The sequence below is a fragment of the Puma concolor genome, chromosome D1, assembly GCF_028749965.1.
Source record: "Puma concolor isolate L17-30 chromosome D1, mPumCon1.1.hap2, whole genome shotgun sequence".
NCBI classification, from domain to species: domain Eukaryota; kingdom Metazoa; phylum Chordata; class Mammalia; order Carnivora; family Felidae; genus Puma; species Puma concolor.
Genome location: NC_141676.1, coordinates 27,372,864 through 27,392,149, shown reverse-complemented (window position 1 = coordinate 27,392,149; position 19,286 = coordinate 27,372,864). Strand labels below are relative to the sequence as shown.

Below are 19,286 nucleotides of genomic sequence, written 5' to 3'. Positions count from 1 at the left end.
TTTCCCAATACTAAGGATTAAAGCCTCTAGTATGAAGTAAAGCTCTTTGTTATCAGGGAGAGAAGGGGAAAGTGGTACCAAACACGTTTACTGTTAAAATAGATTTTGAATAACAAGTTAGCTAGTTTTCAGATTTGCTTTTGCTTTTCTTTATAGAATTTTGAGCCATGAGCTAATGATTTACATATCATTCTGCTTTAAAATTCTTGTTATTTTGTATAAATGATACTAATGATGACCTTTCCTGTGGGTACTTGGTTAGTGTGTCCCATGTCATTAAGAGATTTTTTTGGAAACTTAGGAATGTCTTAAGAATCTAGGATGTTTTGATTGAAACTGAAAAAATTTAGGCTTTATTTACTTTTCTGTTTCTTAGGTTTCTTTCTTGTTCAGTGATCGAGGGATTCCAGATGGACACAGGCACATGAATGGATATGGATCGCATACTTTCAAGCTGGTTAATGCGAGTGGAGAGGTAGTTTATTGCAAATTCCATTATAAGGTACGTGTTGCCTTTGGGGAAGAGGGGACAAAGCTCTCACCACCCATGTCTCCTTACTTCTCTTGAGGATTGGGCAGAGATCAAGGCCCTTTCCACCTTTCCCTTATGTCCGCTCCGAAGGCTGGGAAGTATTGACTCAGTTGATCAGGACCATGACTCTTCTGTTGGCTATGCCCAAATGAACAGGTGTGCGCTGCCCTGTTAGGGGAACCGTGTGGGCTCTCTTTGGTCTCTTTCCATGTGGCCAGAGGGTAGGAACACACAGCTGCTGGCAACGGTCAAGCTCTCTTCTCCTTCTGGGGTCCTGGGAGAAATGTGTAAATATTTGGGAAAATACTCATTTCATGCTGGTTCTCTGGGTTAATGTTTCTGGTGCTGGCAGGTGCGTATCCATTCTCCCTGGAGAGGGAAGACCTAAGGTTTTGTTTTGGGCTCAAATGTAAGGAGATAATACAGGCCTTCATGCTATATGAAAGGAGATTTCTACCATGTTTAGCCTAGCTTTCTAGACTTCTTTGTTGGAGTTTAGAGTCAAGCCTTAGCAAACAGTAAAGTATTATGTTGCTTTGCCTTTCCTAGCCCAGAGTCATCGATTTGAGCATAGATACCTTTTGTGGTCCGGGAGGGGACAGTGGCAGAAATGGGGACTTCCTGTCTATAATACCAATCTCACCATTACTCTCAATGTCTGATGCTGTCTTTCCAGAAACATTTCTTCTAACTTTTTAACTCCTCCATCCATTTATTTAGCATTTATCAAGGGTATATTCTGAATAGGGAAAAAAGTAAAATCAGTTACAAATGTAAGAAAATAAAAATTCTGGTTTTTTTCATTTACTTTCATACAATCATATCAAATAACTTTCCTTCAGGGGAAGCTTTGAGAACATTTGAATTAATTGAAGTGTTTTAAAGGGCTCTTCTTTCTTACTATGATCTTGGCATTTGTTGCAATAAGCAGTATTCTCAGAGAACTCTAGAAGGTTATTTAAAGAATCTCTGGTTGCCTAAGAACACGTTTCCAAATACTACTGCTAAAATAAGCACAAACAGAAGTGGACTGAGGACAAATGCAGTCTCCCTCTTAATGGTATCTGTCCCAAGACCTGTTTTTTCCTTCTGTCCTGTTTTTATCTGAACAACTTATGTATGTATATCAAACAGGAAAACTGTCTCCCCCCTTTATACTTATAACTTGGATCTATAATCTTTGGCAAGGAACAGTTTTAAGAAACAGTTGCCCTGCGGGCTTGTAAGTGCCAAGAGGAGAGGTGTAGTGTCACCGGGAGCCAGACTAAGTGATTGTGTCTGGTGCACCGGCATGGTGGTGGCTTTGTAGTTGGACCAGTCTGAATTCAACTCTTCCCTCTTCTAGATAACTGTGACTTGGTCTACTATTATTGAAAGTTCCCTGTGCTCCAGCTTTGTCACTCTAAAATTGGGATAATCATAGCAACTGTCCATGATCCTGCGAGGATTGGGTTGCTTATGGGTCTCTTCAGCAGAGGGCCCTGGGATAGCCTGAGACCTACTTGGATGTATCAGTCTGGATTATTCTGACCTATGGTTAGTCTTTTCTGAGCCCAAGGGAATTCAATTAAAATCAGAAAAGTATTGCAATATTATTGCACAATTTAATGGATTCGCTCTCTGGGTGATCTGCAGACGGTGACCTCCAGTTTTAAATCTGGAAGGTGATTGTACTTCTGGTCTGATGGTAAGAAGAGTTCAGGTCTTGCCACTGGTTAGAGAGACTTGAGATTTTTGTGATAGAAAGAGTTTCAGAGTTCACTTTGCTGAGGAAATCTTTCGAAGCTTGGCTTGTGGGGATCTTCAGAATAAGATATAGGTGGAAATCTGTTGAAGAGCAGTATGGTGTGATAATAGGAACACTGGTGACAGTGACTAACTTATTTGGGTTTTAATGGCTTGCTTGGGAAGTCAGAATACTAATTTTGCCTACTCATAGTCAGAGAATTGGTTCAGAGTGGCTCTACTGAAGTTCTTTTCAGCTGTATGAACTATGATTCTATGATTTCTTTTAAAAAAAGGAAGACAGTAGAGGTGGAGGGATGCTAGCTGAGCATAATCTAGTAATTTATTTGAGCTATTATAAAACAGGGAGTTAAAAATTACTTCATGAAAAAAGATAGTCCTTTTATTAATTTTTTGCTCATTTAAAAAATATTTTTTCTTCTTTTTTCTGATTTGAAAAGTAATATGAGTATAACAATTGAAATAATAGCCACCTGGAAAACAATTTTGATGTTCCTCAAGAAATCAAACATAGAATTACCATATTACCTGGCAACTTTATTTTGAGATATATACTCAGAAAAATCTACTGAATTGGACACTTTAAAATGGTTAAAGTGGTACATTTTATGTTTTGTATATGTTACACCAAAAAGTTTTTGGCTTTCCTGAAGACAGTGTCACAGCATTCTTATTATGGGTGAGACGTTGAAAATCAACTATATGTTAAGAGTTAAATTAAAAAAATTCAGGGTACAGAAAGGGAAAGAGAGGACTAATTTTAAATATGAAATGCACCTACAGAATCCCTGCATATTTAAAAGAATGAGGATAACCAAGTGGAATTTCTTATTGATAAATTCATATTTGGATCAGAGTTGAAGAGTGGAATTGTCACAAGGAAGGTCCAGTGTTTGTGTAGCATTGCTCATCCTCCTCAATGCATAACTGATTAAAGTTCCGTAACTTTGCCAGTACGTTTCAGTGTGAGCCTCTTTCTCTGATTCTGCAGACTGACCAGGGCATCAAAAACCTTTCTGTTGAAGACGCAGCACGACTTTCCCAGGAAGATCCTGACTATGGCCTCCGAGACCTTTTCAATGCCATCGCCACAGGCAACTACCCCTCCTGGACTTTTTACATCCAGGTCATGACGTTCAGTGAGGCAGAAACCTTTCCATTTAATCCATTTGATGTCACCAAGGTGAGTCCGTTGACAACCAAATTGTTTTCTTTTTTAAGTCTCTTTGTGCCTAATTTTACAGATTCCAGTCAAGCATTCATAATGATAGAGAAGTCATGTACAAAATGGCAGTGGTGCCTCTTTGGATTTTCCTAATCTGTGCATCACACTTCTAGTTCCTGTTTGCTGAGTTCACTGAGTTCTTCTAGGTGGCTTGATCTATCGTTATTAGCAGGGAATAGCTAATCAAGATTAGCAGATCTTGAAAAGCTGATGTACTTGTGCCCAGGGAAGATGTCAATATTTACCATTAACTGGTGTGAAAGATTTAACTAATGTACTCAGTTGAAGTTCTTTTCATTTTATTGGATTAAAAAAATCACTATTTTCACTTATTATCATGGGCTTCATTATATTAGTTTCCTGTAGTTGGTTGTCTGGTAATTGTGAATATGACATTTATTTTTAGGTTTGGCCTCACAAAGACTACCCTCTTATCCCAGTTGGGAAACTGGTTTTAAACCGGAATCCAGTGAATTACTTCGCTGAGGTTGAACAGATGGCATTTGACCCAAGCAACATGCCACCTGGAATTGAGCCCAGCCCTGACAAAATGCTTCAGGTAAACCTGGTGGATTGAGATGTTCAGAGGCAGGAGCACACACATATGCGTGCGTGGGCCTACCCCCCCCCCCCCCCCACACACACACAGACACACACACACACTGTGTAATTTGGCCTGACTTTTGTATGAAGAATTAACCAAAACATCACTTAAATTTTCATCTAGGTCCTTAGTTTCCTCAGTTCCTGTGGGTCTGACTGAAGCATTCGTAAATTATAGTATTACAGTATAAAGCAAATTTCATAGTAAAGTCTTTCAGTATGTTAATACTTTGACATTTAGTCTCTTAGTTTAAAAGAAGTTACATTAGAAAAACCTCAGCTATCCATAGAGTAAAGAAAGCACTCTTTGTTCAGTCTGTAATTGATGGGAGGGAATATTATTAATTGATTATAACACCTTGGTCAGTATAACTTGATTCATTTCCTCTTCCATGGTGATGCTTGAATTTTTCCATCTGTAAAAGGAGACAGGAGATGGTTTTTATGAACTAAATGTCTGTTGCCACTGATTGAAGGCAGTGGGTTAATTTAACCATTTGTCTCAGTAATGTTCCTACTCATTCACTATTTTTTTTTTAAATCACTTTCCATTATGCTCTTTCAAGAGTAGAAAGAGTAGGGGAGCCTGGGTGGCTCATTTGGTTAAACGTCCGACTCTTGATTTCGACACCTATCATTATGTCTAGGTTCATGGGATTGAACCCAAGGTCAGGCTCTGCCCTGACAGCTCAGAACCTGCTTGGGATTCGCTCTCTCCCTCTCTCTATGCCTCTTCCATCCCCTTGTCCAAAGTAAATAAACATAAAAAAAAGAGTAGAAATAGGGAAAAATATTTTTGGGGGGCCAGAAATCAGTAGGAAAATAATTGGTTTAATAATTAGTGAGTAAATCAATCTCTTGTGTTTTTGGACTCTGACCATGATACAGGGGTTAAAGATCATTACCCCAGATCAGACCATAGTGACAGATGGATGCTTCTTATATAAGTGTCCAAGTCCAGTTCAGGAGTCACTGTCCATGGAGACAAGCTAAGGTGCCCTGTATTTTTTTTTAATAGAACCTTGTTTGATTTGACATTGGGAACATTTGGGACTTTTATAGAAAATAAGTTTTTGTTCGTTTTCAGTTCAATTTAACTACTATAAATTGAATACCTCTGTGTGTGGCAAAGTGTCCTGGCTGCTATAACAGATATAAAGATTGAAAATAACTATAATATAAAGCAGAAGGCCCCGTGAATCAGGAGAAATCTTGTCTGTTAGGAGGATGATGACAGAGTTTTGAGAATGAGCTATCATTTGAGATAGCTTTTGAAGAATGGATAGGATTTCAGTTTTCAACAGAGATGAAATGGGGCAGGAGAGAGACCTGAGTATAGATAGAATGGTGGACCGTATTTAAACTGTAAGCAGTCACTTTTTCCTGAAGTAGAAGACGTAGGATTGGGTACATGGAACATACGTCAGAGGGGACTTCAGTGCTTAAGTAGAAGTTTGTACAGTTAGACCTTTTAGGAAAAGAAGGTTTCTTCCGTTTTGAGAAATGTGATCTGTGATCAAGTAGCATCGCTACAGTTGGTGACAGAACAAGAGAGAAGTGAAGGTTAGGGAGGAGAGAAGAAAGGCCAAGCAGAGTGCAGAGGATAGGCAGAAGTGCCTGTGTTGAAAATGGAAAGGAAAGGAAGCCAAGACAGCATGACCCTGGGCCCTCAACCTCCCCGCCTGGAGTTGGAAGGCGGCTGGACCGTGTGAAGGAGGTTAATGGGATTTGTCAAGGCATGAACTTGGCACGGGTAGAGCCAAGACTGCATAGCCTTGGCATTGAGGAAACAGGGTGAGGAGCAAATGTCATCAAAATTCTTTTCACAATCCGTGTCACCATGGGTCTCTGGGACCACAGTGAGACACGGAGACAGTTAACAACACCGAGTCATACAATTAGAAGAGCACCGAAGCATTGGGTGGAGGCCTAGGCCCAGGGGAAAGGACCACAGATCAAATACATGTTCTCTGCAACAAGAAAAAATAAATGTCTAAGCCATTTCATTGAAACTGTTGGGAAGAGAGTCCTGAGAAAAGATGATAAATGCAAACCATGCAATTATATGGGTGAATTGAATTATATGAATGAATCATACAATTTCTATCAGCATTGTGGTTGTGGCAAACATGTGTTTTATATTCAAAGTGCTGTCGTTACAGTTTTTTAAAAGTGTGTTTAGAAAGTGAAAGGGCTTTATGGAGTGGGCGCAGTCAAGATATCAGTCCCTAGCCCGGTTTTTCCACAACTTCTCAAGTCATTGGCTGTGAGTTCTAATGCCTTGGAGCATGTGAGGAGACATGTAGGGAAGAACCGTGATACTCGTTTAGCCACTTGGTGACCAGTGAGGAAAGGTTTAAAGTAGGTAAGTAACGTAATCGGTGTGGGGCCTTAGGCCCATTCTTGTGGCGGGAGTGTGTAGGACGATACAGTCGGAGGAGGGGCGGGAAGCGGAGAGCCAGTGAGGAGAACTTTGAAATTACTCCAACGGGAGCTGAGGAGTGTCCGAGGGTGGTAGTGGTTGTATGGTAATGGACGGTGGGTTCAGTTACCTTTCAGCCAGGTCACGTTAATAAATTTTCAAGGGTCATGGACGGTGGGTTCAGTTACCTTTCAGCCAGGTCACGTTAATAAATTTTCAAGGGTCATCCAAAGTGGTAAGCCAGATCACCGTGAAAAGGACACAGATTCCAGTTAGTTGCCTACGATGTGATACATCTCTGAGAGTAGGAAGTAATATAAGACAGGACGCTAACTTGTTATTTGAGAAAACAAAGGAGTTCTTACCTAGAACAGGTGTGAAAATCTGGAGTTGTTTCGCTGTGTGACGTGGAAGATTACGAGCTGTTCAGTTACGGAGAACTCATTTCATAAGGGAAGAAACTTTGCTGTCTTCAGGGGATAGTAGGCAGCGTTTTGTGGTAACCCGGTACAGAGTGCTTTGTGCTACAAAGTTGAGAATGAAGTTTATAGACCCTTCTGTTTTGTTTGTTACTGCACAGCACCAATGCCTGTTTCATTTATAACTGTAGGGCCGCCTTTTTGCCTATCCTGACACCCACCGCCACCGCCTGGGACCCAACTATCTTCAGATACCTGTGAACTGTCCTTTCCGTGCTCGAGTGGCCAACTACCAGCGTGACGGCCCCATGTGCATGGTCGACAATCAGGGTACGCCTAAGACATTCGGCTCGCCCAGGGAGGGCAGAGGGCCCTGCTGAGCGGGGAGAGGGCAGGGGACGCCATGCCAGGCCAGCGGTTTGCCGTGTCCTGCTCTGTGGAGAAGATCCAGGGGACCTTCTCCTCTATGAAGCAAGGAAAGTTTATCTGTATACTTTATCTGATAGGTTTTATTGACAGTTCCCATCTCACATTTTTACTTGCTGTCCATCTGATAGTGAAAGGCAGGGAGGAAAATCCTTCACACACTGGCTGTTGTCGAGTAGCATTCAATTTAGGGGTTAGGTTTTAGGGACTTCACAAAGTAGATAGTTTATTAAATCGCTAGGACTTGGACTCTTGGAAGTGCAACAGCCAAGAGTTCCTGTTTCTTGTTCCTCTTTGCACTTTGCCGGGGCTGAGGAGGAGCAAATGTAGCTAGAGTTCAGAGGGGATGGGGCAGGTGAGATAAGGGAGACAGAGTAAATCAAGGCATTCTTCCCTTTTCACTAAGGGCATGTAGTTGAATTCATGTAAATCAACTGGTGAGATGAGACTGTAGTGCATCATTTTGTTTTTTGGAACTCATTTTTCAAATTTATGATTTTTTTCTTTTGACTTCTGTTTTTGGTGCCATGTATCAGCAGCTTCTATTTGTGATAACTTGTTCTAATTAGAGACTGTTTAATTAATGTTTTTTTCCTTTTAATATTTTCTAGCTTAATATAGATTTTAATTTTCTTTTTGTTTTCTATTTAGGACACATTTATTTTAGTAATAGGCTGCTTACATTGATCCCTTTAGAAATTTTACTGATGATTTATATTTATATCTATGGCTATAGATGTCTATATTCAAAGATGACTTTTCTATGATAATAATAATACATGTGCCCTAAAGAAAATTTAGAAAACATAAGGGAAAGAAGAGAAGGGAGAAGGAAAACCCACTTACAGCCCCAGCCCTCAGAGACCACAACTGTTGCATTTTGCTGTATTTTTTTCTGTGACTATTTTTTATATACTTAAGATTATTTTGTTTAAAATTTTTTTTTTTTCAACGTTTATTTATTTTTGGGACAGAGAGAAACAGAGCATGAACGGGGGAGGGGTAGAGAGAGAGGGAGACACAGAATCAGAAACAGGCTCCAGGCTCTGAGCCATCAGCCCAGAGCCCGACGCGGGGCTCGAACTCGCGGACCGCGAGATCGTGACCTGGCTGAAGTCGGACGCTTAACCGACTGCGCCACCCAGGCGCCCCAAGATTATTTTGTTTATATGATTTTGTGCCTTGCATTTGTTATCATCATGACTAAGCCTTTTCTATGTATTTAACAAGTTTATTTACTCACTAACTGATTATATTAGGTGTTTGCAATACTTCTGCTTTCTGAGGTTTATAGGGCTAACGGGGTGTGTTATTACCCAAAGTAATTGTTACTTCCTTGTATCTGTCTTCTGTATTTTTATTCTAAAGTGATTTTTTTTCTTTCATATTCCTCAGTCCTTCTTTATTGAGACTACCTGTATCAGAGAGGTTCATGTAGATTTCAGAACTTCATTAATTAGTACCTGTTTCATGTTTATCATTCTTGTTTACCATTATAGTGGCACATGTATGAAAAAACTACTTAAGGCTACATTTTGACACACCCTTTGCCCAGTTTTAAAAGCCAAGCATTTGGGGTGTGCTCTTGAGTTTTGATGAAAGAGCTTAATTGTTTCCAGCAGTCAAAGACTTGAAGACAACTCCTACTTTGAGTAAAGGTCGGAACTTATTTGGAAATAGAATTTTAAAATTACCCAAATAGGCACATTTCAAAAAGCTGATTCTAAATGCAGAAGACCACTGTAGTGGCTGGTTGTTGGAGCACAACACCTTTGATATAGATGAAGCTCGCCTAGAATGACTTCCAAGGGCTAGTAATTGGGCTCCGTAATAGTATGGTGCCTTCCTTCTTCCTACGTGCACTTGGTACCTTGATCAGTGTCATGTATAGGTGCATCTTGATTATTCACTCTGGATAATCTGTTCTGGCAGTGAGCTGGTTAAAGTTCCAAGCTCAGACTGATTTGTTCAGAACACTTACTATGTTTCTAGGCCACTCCTATTTAGGCAGCATGTGCTCAGGTAACTCAAGCTTCGGCTAATACCAGTCAAAGCAGGTAGGAAAGTAAATATGCCAAAATGAAAAAGAAAAGCCTTTTCATTTATTCCAGAAGTTGTAAAATAGGTTTTGATTGCATTTTATCCTTATTTTTTCTAGAAGTCTAGATAAAATGAGTGCTGACATACCTGAAATACCAAATTTTTTTGAAAACCCTTTTTTATTCATCTGTGGAGGGAAGCGAAAGTGAAGCTAGAGCTGAATAAAGTCATAGTCAATAAAGGAAAGAGACTTCGAGAATCTTAAAAACCTTGAAGGAAGGGTGAAGGAGAGCTCTGGAATGGGAAATGGGAAGATGGTTGTGCTGCAGTGGAAGGCACAAAAAAGATCCCCGACACCAGCTCTGCCACTAATTACCACGTGACCATGCGGCAGGCAGTTAACAGCTCAGGGCTCCGTTTATGTGTCTGTAGATTGAAGGAGCAGAGCAACTTTCAGTTGCTCCCAAGAATTCTGTGATTTGGTGTTTGAATTGAGCTCAAGCCCAAATGCAACTCTCAGATTTGAAATGTGTCTTTGGGTCTCTTCTTCTGTGGGGGCCAGATCAAACCTGTATGAATATATTCGTACTGGTAAGCACCAGAGGATTTTAAAGGTCAGATCCCTTGAAGTGTTCAAGCAACCTTGAGATCTCTTCAGCAAGACCCAGAGTGGGCCCACCCATGTGAGAGCATTTGCCAGCTGGCATTGTTCTTTAAGAATCTGAGTCCTGCCTGTAGCTAAACAGAAGACCTTAAAAATAATAGGTACATGGCATGCTTATGTATTGTGTGTGTATATACGCAGGCACGTGTGTGTACATATGTGTATATGTAATTGCCACTTGAATTATATCTTATCACGTTGACTGTTTTCAGACTTACTTCAGTTTTCATCTCCCTAAGTGAATCCGTATGGTTTTTTTTTTTGAAGGTGGTGCTCCAAATTATTACCCCAATAGCTTTAGTGCCCCCCAAGAACAACGCTGTGCCATCGAACATAGCAGCCGGTGTTCTCCGGATGTGCAGCGCTTCAACAGTGCCAATGAAGACAATGTCACTCAGGTAATGACTCCTTTGTCAGCTGTGAGAGGCATTAGATCCGTTTCTTGTTAGTGTCTGCATATTTCCCCCTCCTAAAGTGTCTAATATGTCTTAAACTGAATTCATGGAAGACATCCGTAATCATAAATCAGTCCCTTTATTAGATGGAGTTGGAGAGCTGTGTTGCTATGCTCTTTCAGTACAAGGTATGGAGACTCATTTCAGCTCCCCCAAATTTTATTGAAGGGGTTATAGGTGGGGGCCACTGGGGAAGCAGTGACACATAAGAATGTAAGAGATGGGCAAATAAGGCAAATAAGTACAACCACATCTAAGAAGATGGGCAGGACAGCCTAGATTTAAGGGGCTGGGACTTGATTCACAATAGCCTAGCTCTAGGAGCCTCGGTAGCAAAAGTATGCATGTTTCCACCATAGGGCACCCTGTTCATGTTACTCCACTGCTTTCCACCTGTCGTCTTCTGTTTTCTAGAACTGATTTCTTATTCTTACCGTGTCCTCCCGAGTTTCTCCTCACCACCTCATAGCTTCTGTTCTAACATTGCTCTGACCATGGCCTAACCTTCTTTATGGCTTCTTTCTCCATGTATCACTTTTTTTTTTTTTTTTTTTTTTTTTACCATTTCCCTCTCTCTCTCTCTCTCTCTCTCTCTCTCTCTCTCTGTCTCTCAATATTTATATATCAGTTTCTGGAGAGAGGAAGTCTGATTTGACTGATCTTTTCACTTCAGGTTGCATCATTGGCCTTTGGCCAGCCTATGGTTGACTGCCCTTGGTCAAGTACCCACCCTCTTTGCAATCCCCTGTGGCTGCCTAAGAGCTGTTCTCTCTGTGGATGCACTGCAAGAGACCCTTTGACTTTATAGAGCAGCCTCCTCATTAACGTGCCCAGTACAACTTATACCTCACACAAGAGAAGAATGAAATTAAAGAGTCTAGTTGCCTTAAGAGCTCTGTTTGGGTTGCTGGTGTTAAACTTAGTGTATAAACTTAGAATAGGACCTATATCTAGTTTCTCAGTTTATAGATGTGGGTTCCAAGTAAAAGATATTGAAATACATGAATTTATTCACTGTGGAGATACCTTTATTTGAAAGGCACATATGTGTATACATAGATATGTGTATATAATAAAGAAATTACTTTATAGTAGGATATAAACCACATTTAGATGAAGTTAAACACCTTCTAAAAGCCTTTTGTGGTAACTGCATTATTCTTGGTGAGGCAATATGTTACCAAGTATATTATAATACAATCCCTGCCTCTCAAAGAATTTTGCCTGCATGAGGCCTATTCCAGTGTTAAACTAGCTAATACAACGTCTGCAAAAATTAATTTAGATAGTAAGTGGCTTCTAGAGTGAGAGAATATATTTGCATTTCCTCTAACTAAAGACTCATGTCCAGAATATGTAAAGAACTTCTACAGAGCAGTGAGAAAAAGACAAATGAATCGAAAATGGGCAAAGACTTGAATAGGTACTTCACAAAAGAGGATATCCAAATGACTGAAAAACATACGAAAGGTGGTTTATCTCAGTAGTCATCAGGGATATGTAAAATGAAACCACAAAGAGATAGCACTACATATGCTCCAGGATGTCTAGAATTAAAACGACTGCCCATTCCAAGTGTTGAGAGAACGAGAAACAACTCTAACTCTCCTGTGAGTGTAAATTAGTCCAGCTGTTTCAGAGAACTGTGTATCAGGATCCATTAAAGCTAAACACGTGTGGGTCTTTTCACCTAGTAAAGTACACTCTTGTGTGGGAACCCAATAGAAATGTGTACATATGAGCACCTGAAGAAACGTACAGGACTGTTCATGTTACCAAATGTTCAACAAGAGCTTGGATAAGCACATTTGGCAAAACACAGTTAAAATATTAGAAGTCGGGGCACCCGGGTGACTCAGTCAGTTGAGCATCTGACTTTGGCTCAGGTAATGATCTCACGGTTCGTGGGTTCGAACACTGTGTCAAGCTCTGTATTAACAGCTCGGAGTCTGGAGCCTGCTTCACATTCTGTCTCCCTTTCTCTCTGCCCCTCTCCTGCTTGCACTCTGTCTCTCTTTCTCTCTCAAAAATAAACATTAAAAAATTCAAAATATATAAATAAAATATTAGCAGTCGAAAGAACTGCCTTTCGGGAGGCAGTTGGAGGGGAAAGAAAGTGACTGGGAAAAGGGACTACAGTGGGCAGATTTCTGAGTGTGAATGATCTGGGTGGTAGTTACATAGTGTGTTCACTTACAGATCATTGAACCTCACACTTATGGTTGGTGCCCTCTACTGTAGGCATATTATACTTCAATTAATAAGCTTACTAACGAAAAAAATCATTCTCTCACTTTGTATAGACTAGTAAAAATACCAGTTTTCTGGGGGCACCTGGGTGGCTCAGTTGGTTAAGCGTCCGATTTTGGCTCAGGTTATGATCTCGTGGTTCACGAGTTTGAGCCCCATGTTGGGCTCTGTGCTGACAGCTCATAGTCTGGAGCCGGCTTTGGATTCTGTGTCTTTCTCTCCCTCTGCCCCTCCCCTGCTCATGCTATGTCTCTCTTTCTCTCAAAGATGAATAAACATTAAAAAAAATGTTTAAAAAAATGTTTAAAGGGAATTTGGTCAAAGGTCTGTGGTTAAAGTGTTGGAGCTGATAAAGCTGTTCAGAATCCTTATCTGGCTAATAAATTAGAACAGCCGTCCCATGTGTGGAGTCCGTGCCACCTGTAGTGAGCAACTGTAGATGGTGGTTGCAAGCCAGGTATAAGAACATGCAGATCACAGCACCCTGGAGACTTCTTCAGTTTGACTTCCAAGTCCCAGCCTGCCTTTGACCTGAGTGGTGTGAATGCTGAAGCCAGGCTTAGATGGTAAGGGTTACATACTATTTACATTGCAGTCGTCTTGTCCGCACGATGAGATAGGGGTGCTGTTCATCTCTGTTTGTACATGTACTTTTTAAAAAACTTCTTGGAGCTAGACCAGCCAGATCCTAGGCAAACAAGTTTTTTGTATGGTTTTTGTTCAGTGGTGTGTTGATAAATATTAGCAGTTGTGTGCGGGGAGGGCAGGGGAAACCCTGGTTTATAGTGCTTGTCAATTTTCTTGATGAAGATATTCCCTGGAGCTGATTTTAAGCTAGCAACATGGTGTCACTGAATCTGTGGCATTGGGATATGGTGTTCAGTATTTCCACTGTAGAGATACAGCAGACACAAATAACCTCAGGAGCATAGGTTACATGTATTAATTGGGAAATCATACATTTTGGGAGTTTATTATTTTTTTTTAATTTTTTTTAATGTTTATTTTTGAGCGAAAGAGAGAGAGAGACAGAGTGCAAGGAGGGGAGGAGCAGAGAGAGAGGGAGACACAGAATTGGAAGCAGGCTCCCAGCTCTGAGCTGTCAGCACAGAGCCCAGTGCGGGGCTTGAACCCATGAACCGTGGGATCATGACCTGAGCCGAAGTCAGACATTCAACCAACTGAGCCACCCAGGAACCCAGGAGTTTATTATCTTTGTTTGCAATATAATTTATTTAATTGTAAGTTTATGTAATTGAATTTTTAATAACGGCTATGGTAAACAGGTCACAAAATTTGTAAAAAGATCACAATATGCCCTCATGAGCAAGCGGGCTCCAGCACACTACTGAAATTGCAGGACCAAATTCCTTTCAGTTTGATGGTGATTGATGGGACACAGGATGCCTTACTTCTACTCATCACACATAGACATGCTAGATTTAAAATTTTTTTAAAAAGTAGTTGAGCTGACAAACAAAATTAAATCTCTAGGAATAACAACAGTGTGTGAACATTGAAGGTATATATATTACGGTGTGTAACCAGACCGTATTTATGACTTAAGGGGGTAGGAGTTTAGGCTTCAGGCTCCTTGCATTGCAGAGAGCTAGAATTGGGCTCTTGACATGGTGAGAGCCAGGAACCGCCAGGAACAAACTATCCACCAGACTGAGGCTGCAGCTTGTGGCATGTGGGCCCTAGATTTCCTGAGAAATTGATTTCCTGAGAAACTAGATTTCCTAAGAAACTCTTCTGCTTCTCTCCTCTCAGGTGAGGTCTCTGTATTCTTGTTCCACTTAGAACCATAAAGAAGCCCTGAAGTGAGAGACAGTGGGTCAGTGAACCCTGCTAGGCTTCTGCAGAGATGGCGAAAATATCACAAGACACCTTCATAACTTGGATACAGTTGGTTGTGCAGAAAACTCCTGTTGGACACGAGTCACAGGGAAAAATTACAGTACATATAGGGAAATCCATCGCCCTGAGAAATTGCACATGCAATAGATGGAAAAATCCTGTACATTATAGATAATCTAAAAGGGCTTTAAAATAAGCATGTATACAGTATTCAAGGAGATACAGAAAGGAATATGATTTACAAGATAAGAATAGGATGTGAGGAAACAAAAACAAATAGATTTAAGAAAGATCCAAATAGATATTTTTAGAATGAAAAAGTACAATTTTTCAAATAAGAATTTAATGGATATGGGGACTCAGTGGATGATTAAGCAATATGTTAGATATAGCTAAAGAGAGAATTAGTGAATTGAGGGAGAGATCTGAGAAAATCCCCATAATGCAGTACTGTGATTGGATTGTCTTCTTATCAAAAGTCAGATTTTTAAACTTTGGTATCAAACGTAAACTTTGCTCAGATTTTTAAACAATGCTTTTATGGCTTGATATTTGATAACATATTTAGAAAAGCTATGAACATTTTGACATTTTATGAATTTGATATTTTGGATAATGGGATTTTTTTTTAACTTTATAAACATTAATATAAAGTGCATAGAACAGTGCCTGGTACATTATAGGTACTCAATAAATAAGTATCGGTTGATTGAATGAATGAAATAGTAGAATAAAATCATAGCTATTAGCTTTAAATGGTTGATTTCAGAAATGAACAAAGTCCATTAGGGCTCCTATACCAATACTAAGCTCCAATTTTCCATTTTAATCTATTGATACTAATTTTAGAGGTGAGCTCAATAATATAAACAAAATATCATTACTAACATGTATCTTCATAAAAAAATTTTTTTTTTCATTTTATTTATTTTAGAGAGAGGGAGTGCAGGGAAGGGCAGAGAGAGAGGGGGAGAGAGAATCCCAAGCAGGCTACACACTCAGTGTGGAGCCCAATGCGGGGCTTGATCCCATGACCCTGAGATCACAACCTGAGCTGAAATCAAGAGTTGGGCGCTCAACTGACTGAGCCACCCAGGCACCCTGTGTCTTCTCCAAGAAAGCTTGGCTTCTGAAAAACTAAGGATATATATTAATGAATTAGAATTTTTTTCCTCTGTGGTTCTGGGTGAATTGAACAAAGGTTGTATTGTGCTGAGTTTCTATGTGATGACAGCTTGCACACTTTGGACTTGGCAGTGTTAAGGTGTGGTGGGATTCTTAATGGTAGACTGTATGGTTTTCTGTTCATAAGAGATTTACAAACACTGACGAAGAAGGACGTTATGAAGAAGCAGTTGTGGGCTCTCTGATCAATTGAATTCTTTCTGTTTTGCTTAAAATAAAACAAAAAAAAAGTGAGGAACTCCGCACAAATGACAATTTTAACTAGAACTTTAAATTATCCTTAAATTCTGAAATCGTTTTCATTCTTATGCTAATAAGAAGTCTTACTTTTTCATTTCAAAAGTGGCCCATCGGGTGAGTTTTGTTCATGATAAACTGGTTATTTGATTCTCTGCACTGTGCATTTTCACTGAGCAGGTGCGGACCTTCTATATGAAGGTACTGAATGAAGAGGAGAGGAAACGCCTGTGTGAGAACATTGCTGGCCATCTGAAAGATGCACAACTTTTCATCCAGAAGAAAGCGGTGAGTCACGCTTTGTAAGCCGACGGGTGACATCTGCTGGCCGAAGAGAGTGCAGCTGTGTGAAAGAACCCTTAAAAGGAAGTGTCATTTTTATTGTACTTGAGCTAATTGGACTTAAAAAAAAAATCAATACTAATCCCCAGCCAACCTCTGATCCTTTTCTCTGTGTTTTATCTCCAGTGAGTATGGTATATCCATTGATCCATTAGCTCCTTGTCCAGCGTATAATAATTTAGTTGAGTTCGGGTGAATTCCCTTTATTGACTGCAGCCAAATTCTGTTCAAGAGAGTACTGTCCTATATAAAAATGTGGGTCCTGCCACAATTTTTCTTAGACTTTAGAAGATAAGAAATATAGGAGTGCCTGGGTGGTGCAGTTGGTTGAGTGTCTGACTCTTGATCTTGGCTCAGGTCACAATCTCATATTTTGTGAGTTCAAGCCCTGCATCGGGCTCTGCACTGATGGTGTGGAGCCTGCTTGGAACTCTCTCCCTCCGTCTTTCTGCCCCTCCCCCGCTTGTGCAGATGTCCATGCTCTCTCTCTCTCTCTCTCTCAAAATAAAAAAATAAACTTAAAAAATTTAAAAAGAAGGTGAGAGATACAGATTGCAACTTTATATCGTGAAGCCTGTCTGGGTGTCATGACACTTAACCCTCCTTCAGAAGCAACTAGAAACTTCCATGCTCTCTGGGGAAAACTGAGCTGCTTCCAAAACTCAGGCTGAACTTCTGAGCGGAGGTGCCGTGGTATTTCTGATGGCAGTTCACTGTGCTACACGGAGCCTTCTCACTTGGCAGTTTTCTGGCCAGCCGCAGGGCTAAGCTTCACGTAAATTTAGGCAACCCCAGTTTCCTCGTCTCGTGGTTGCTGCTTTTCTGTTCAAAGGAACAGCTGGCCGGCAGCTCTCTGGGATGTGTTCAAAGGCCTGGAGACAGGTACCAGCAGGCTGGGCGCTTTCTCTGTAGGCAAAGTTCTGTGTCTTTAACTGTCTTTCACAAGTGAGTGTATGAAAAATAACCCTTTAAATTCCTGAGGCACTATTTAATTATTGCCGCCTGCAGCAGAGAGCTGGACAGTTGCTCTGTGAGATAAGGGGGTACGGGTTTTAGCTCCTCTTACTGATGAGAACGAGTGAGACAGTGTAGAGTAGCAGAACTGGGCTCGGACCCTTGGCGTTCTTGTCTCACATGCGCCGGAGCCGGGAGGCTTCATGTGGGTTCCTGGTGCCCCACCTCCTGCTGTCTGCTCAGGATCAGCCCCCGGTGAGGAATTCCTGCTTGAAGTATGTGGAGTTGTCCAGCAGGTGCCAGTGTCTTTGTGCACGTCACTTAAAATTCAGGTAGCGTCTGGGCCCATTTCTGTACACGAATCACTGTGACTTGAGCCACTCTGAGGTCAGTTCATCACGTCGTTAGCGCAGCTCACCTCGTATGTGTTTTTCTTATAATGTTCTGTGAGGTAGGCTTAATTATCTCACTCATTTTATGGGGAGTGGACACTGAAGCTCAGAGGAATGACTTATCCAAGGTTGCTCAGCCAGTATGGGCCAGGGTTTTCCCCAGACCCCGCCCCAATCTTACCCCGTGTCGACAGAGCCTGTGTGTTTCTACCCTTCCTTCCTTCCCAACGAGTAAACACTGTGAACTGGACACCGGGGTCTGGCCTGTTAGGGGCTCGGGTAATATTTGCATCATTTTCATTTGGTTTCAGGTCAAGAACTTCAGTGATGTCCATTCTGACTATGGCGCCCGCATCCAGGCTCTTTTGGACAAATACAATGCTGAGAAACCAAAGGTGAGCCCAGTGCAGCCTGGAGGTAGAGGAAGGGTATCTAACTACGATTAGACGAGGCGTAGTTTGGTTTCCTTTTACAGTGATTCTTCTCAGGGCCAACTATTAGATTTCCGAAGCTGTCCGGACCCTCATTTGCCACGTAAAGAACTCACTTGCAAAGCCCATACTCTTCATTTTAGCTCTGGATGATATAAGGCAGTTTAGATAAATGAATTCCCAATTGTTATTATTTTAGTGTGAGCACACATTAAAGCAAAGACGAAAACCATGTTGCTGCTGAGGGAGTTAATTAACCTGCTGGTCTTGTTCTTTTCAAACAGAACGCCATTCACACCTTGATGCAGCATGGGTCTCACTTGGCTGCCAGGGAGAAAGCGAATCTGTGAGGTCAGCACCCTGGTCTGGCCCCAGGTTGCTCTCCACCTGTGAAGCAGAGCACGGTGTCCACTCTTCGCTGGATAGAGCCTTCTCCTGTGCTAGGTGTGCAAAGGCAAGCTCATGCCTTTAAAATGATAATCCAGGTTTCTATAGCAAGTAATGCAGCAATGGCTTTTAATGCTGTTCCCCTAGAAGGAAGTGAGGGTTAGGGCTTAACCGGTCATATTAAAGAAAATGTATTTGCTTTGACATTTGGATTATTCACTTAAGATGACTGGAATGAAAGTTTCTAACAGAAAGATGATTTTATTTGATAAAAAAAAAAATCTTGCTGAAGTTAGTATGTTTACATATCATCTCATGGCCTTATTAAATAAAAATATGTCTGTGATTATATAAGAAGAAAAGATAATCTGCTCAGAAATTTTAATTTTTCTCATTTCCCTATAGAAAAAACACATTTAATGCATTGATGTTTTTTGACAATAACTTCAGTGACATCATAGCTTAATGCTTATTCCTGCTTGGAACTGCTCAGCCTTTTTTAAACTTGGGATTACACTTATGCTAATATAGCATTGATTTTACAACAGACTGATTTGTAATTGTTACATTTTTACAATAAAATAATCTGTACATAAGAATAGAAGAATGATATTTGATTTCTTTAGGCTCTTTCTGGAATTTGGACTCTTAATCCGAGTATCATGTGTTATCAGATGCTTACCCTTAAAATTGAAAATAAACCAATGTCACAAGGA

The 19,286-nt window shown here is 40.7% G+C and overlaps 1 protein-coding gene across 1 annotated transcript in view; it reads left to right on the top strand.

Moving 5' to 3' along the window:
* The window catches only part of CAT (catalase), a 36,613-nt gene extending 17,327 nt beyond the window's left edge, over positions 1–19,286 (top strand). Inside the window, exons 6-13 of the mRNA XM_025928667.2 lie at positions 377–502; positions 3,270–3,461; positions 3,910–4,062; positions 7,139–7,277; positions 10,345–10,475; positions 16,245–16,352; positions 18,064–18,147; positions 18,468–19,286. Coding sequence (XP_025784452.1) covers positions 377–502; positions 3,270–3,461; positions 3,910–4,062; positions 7,139–7,277; positions 10,345–10,475; positions 16,245–16,352; positions 18,064–18,147; positions 18,468–18,533 — 999 coding nt within the window. The 3' untranslated portion in view covers positions 18,534–19,286. The remainder of the gene's footprint in view (positions 1–376; positions 503–3,269; positions 3,462–3,909; positions 4,063–7,138; positions 7,278–10,344; positions 10,476–16,244; positions 16,353–18,063; positions 18,148–18,467) is intronic.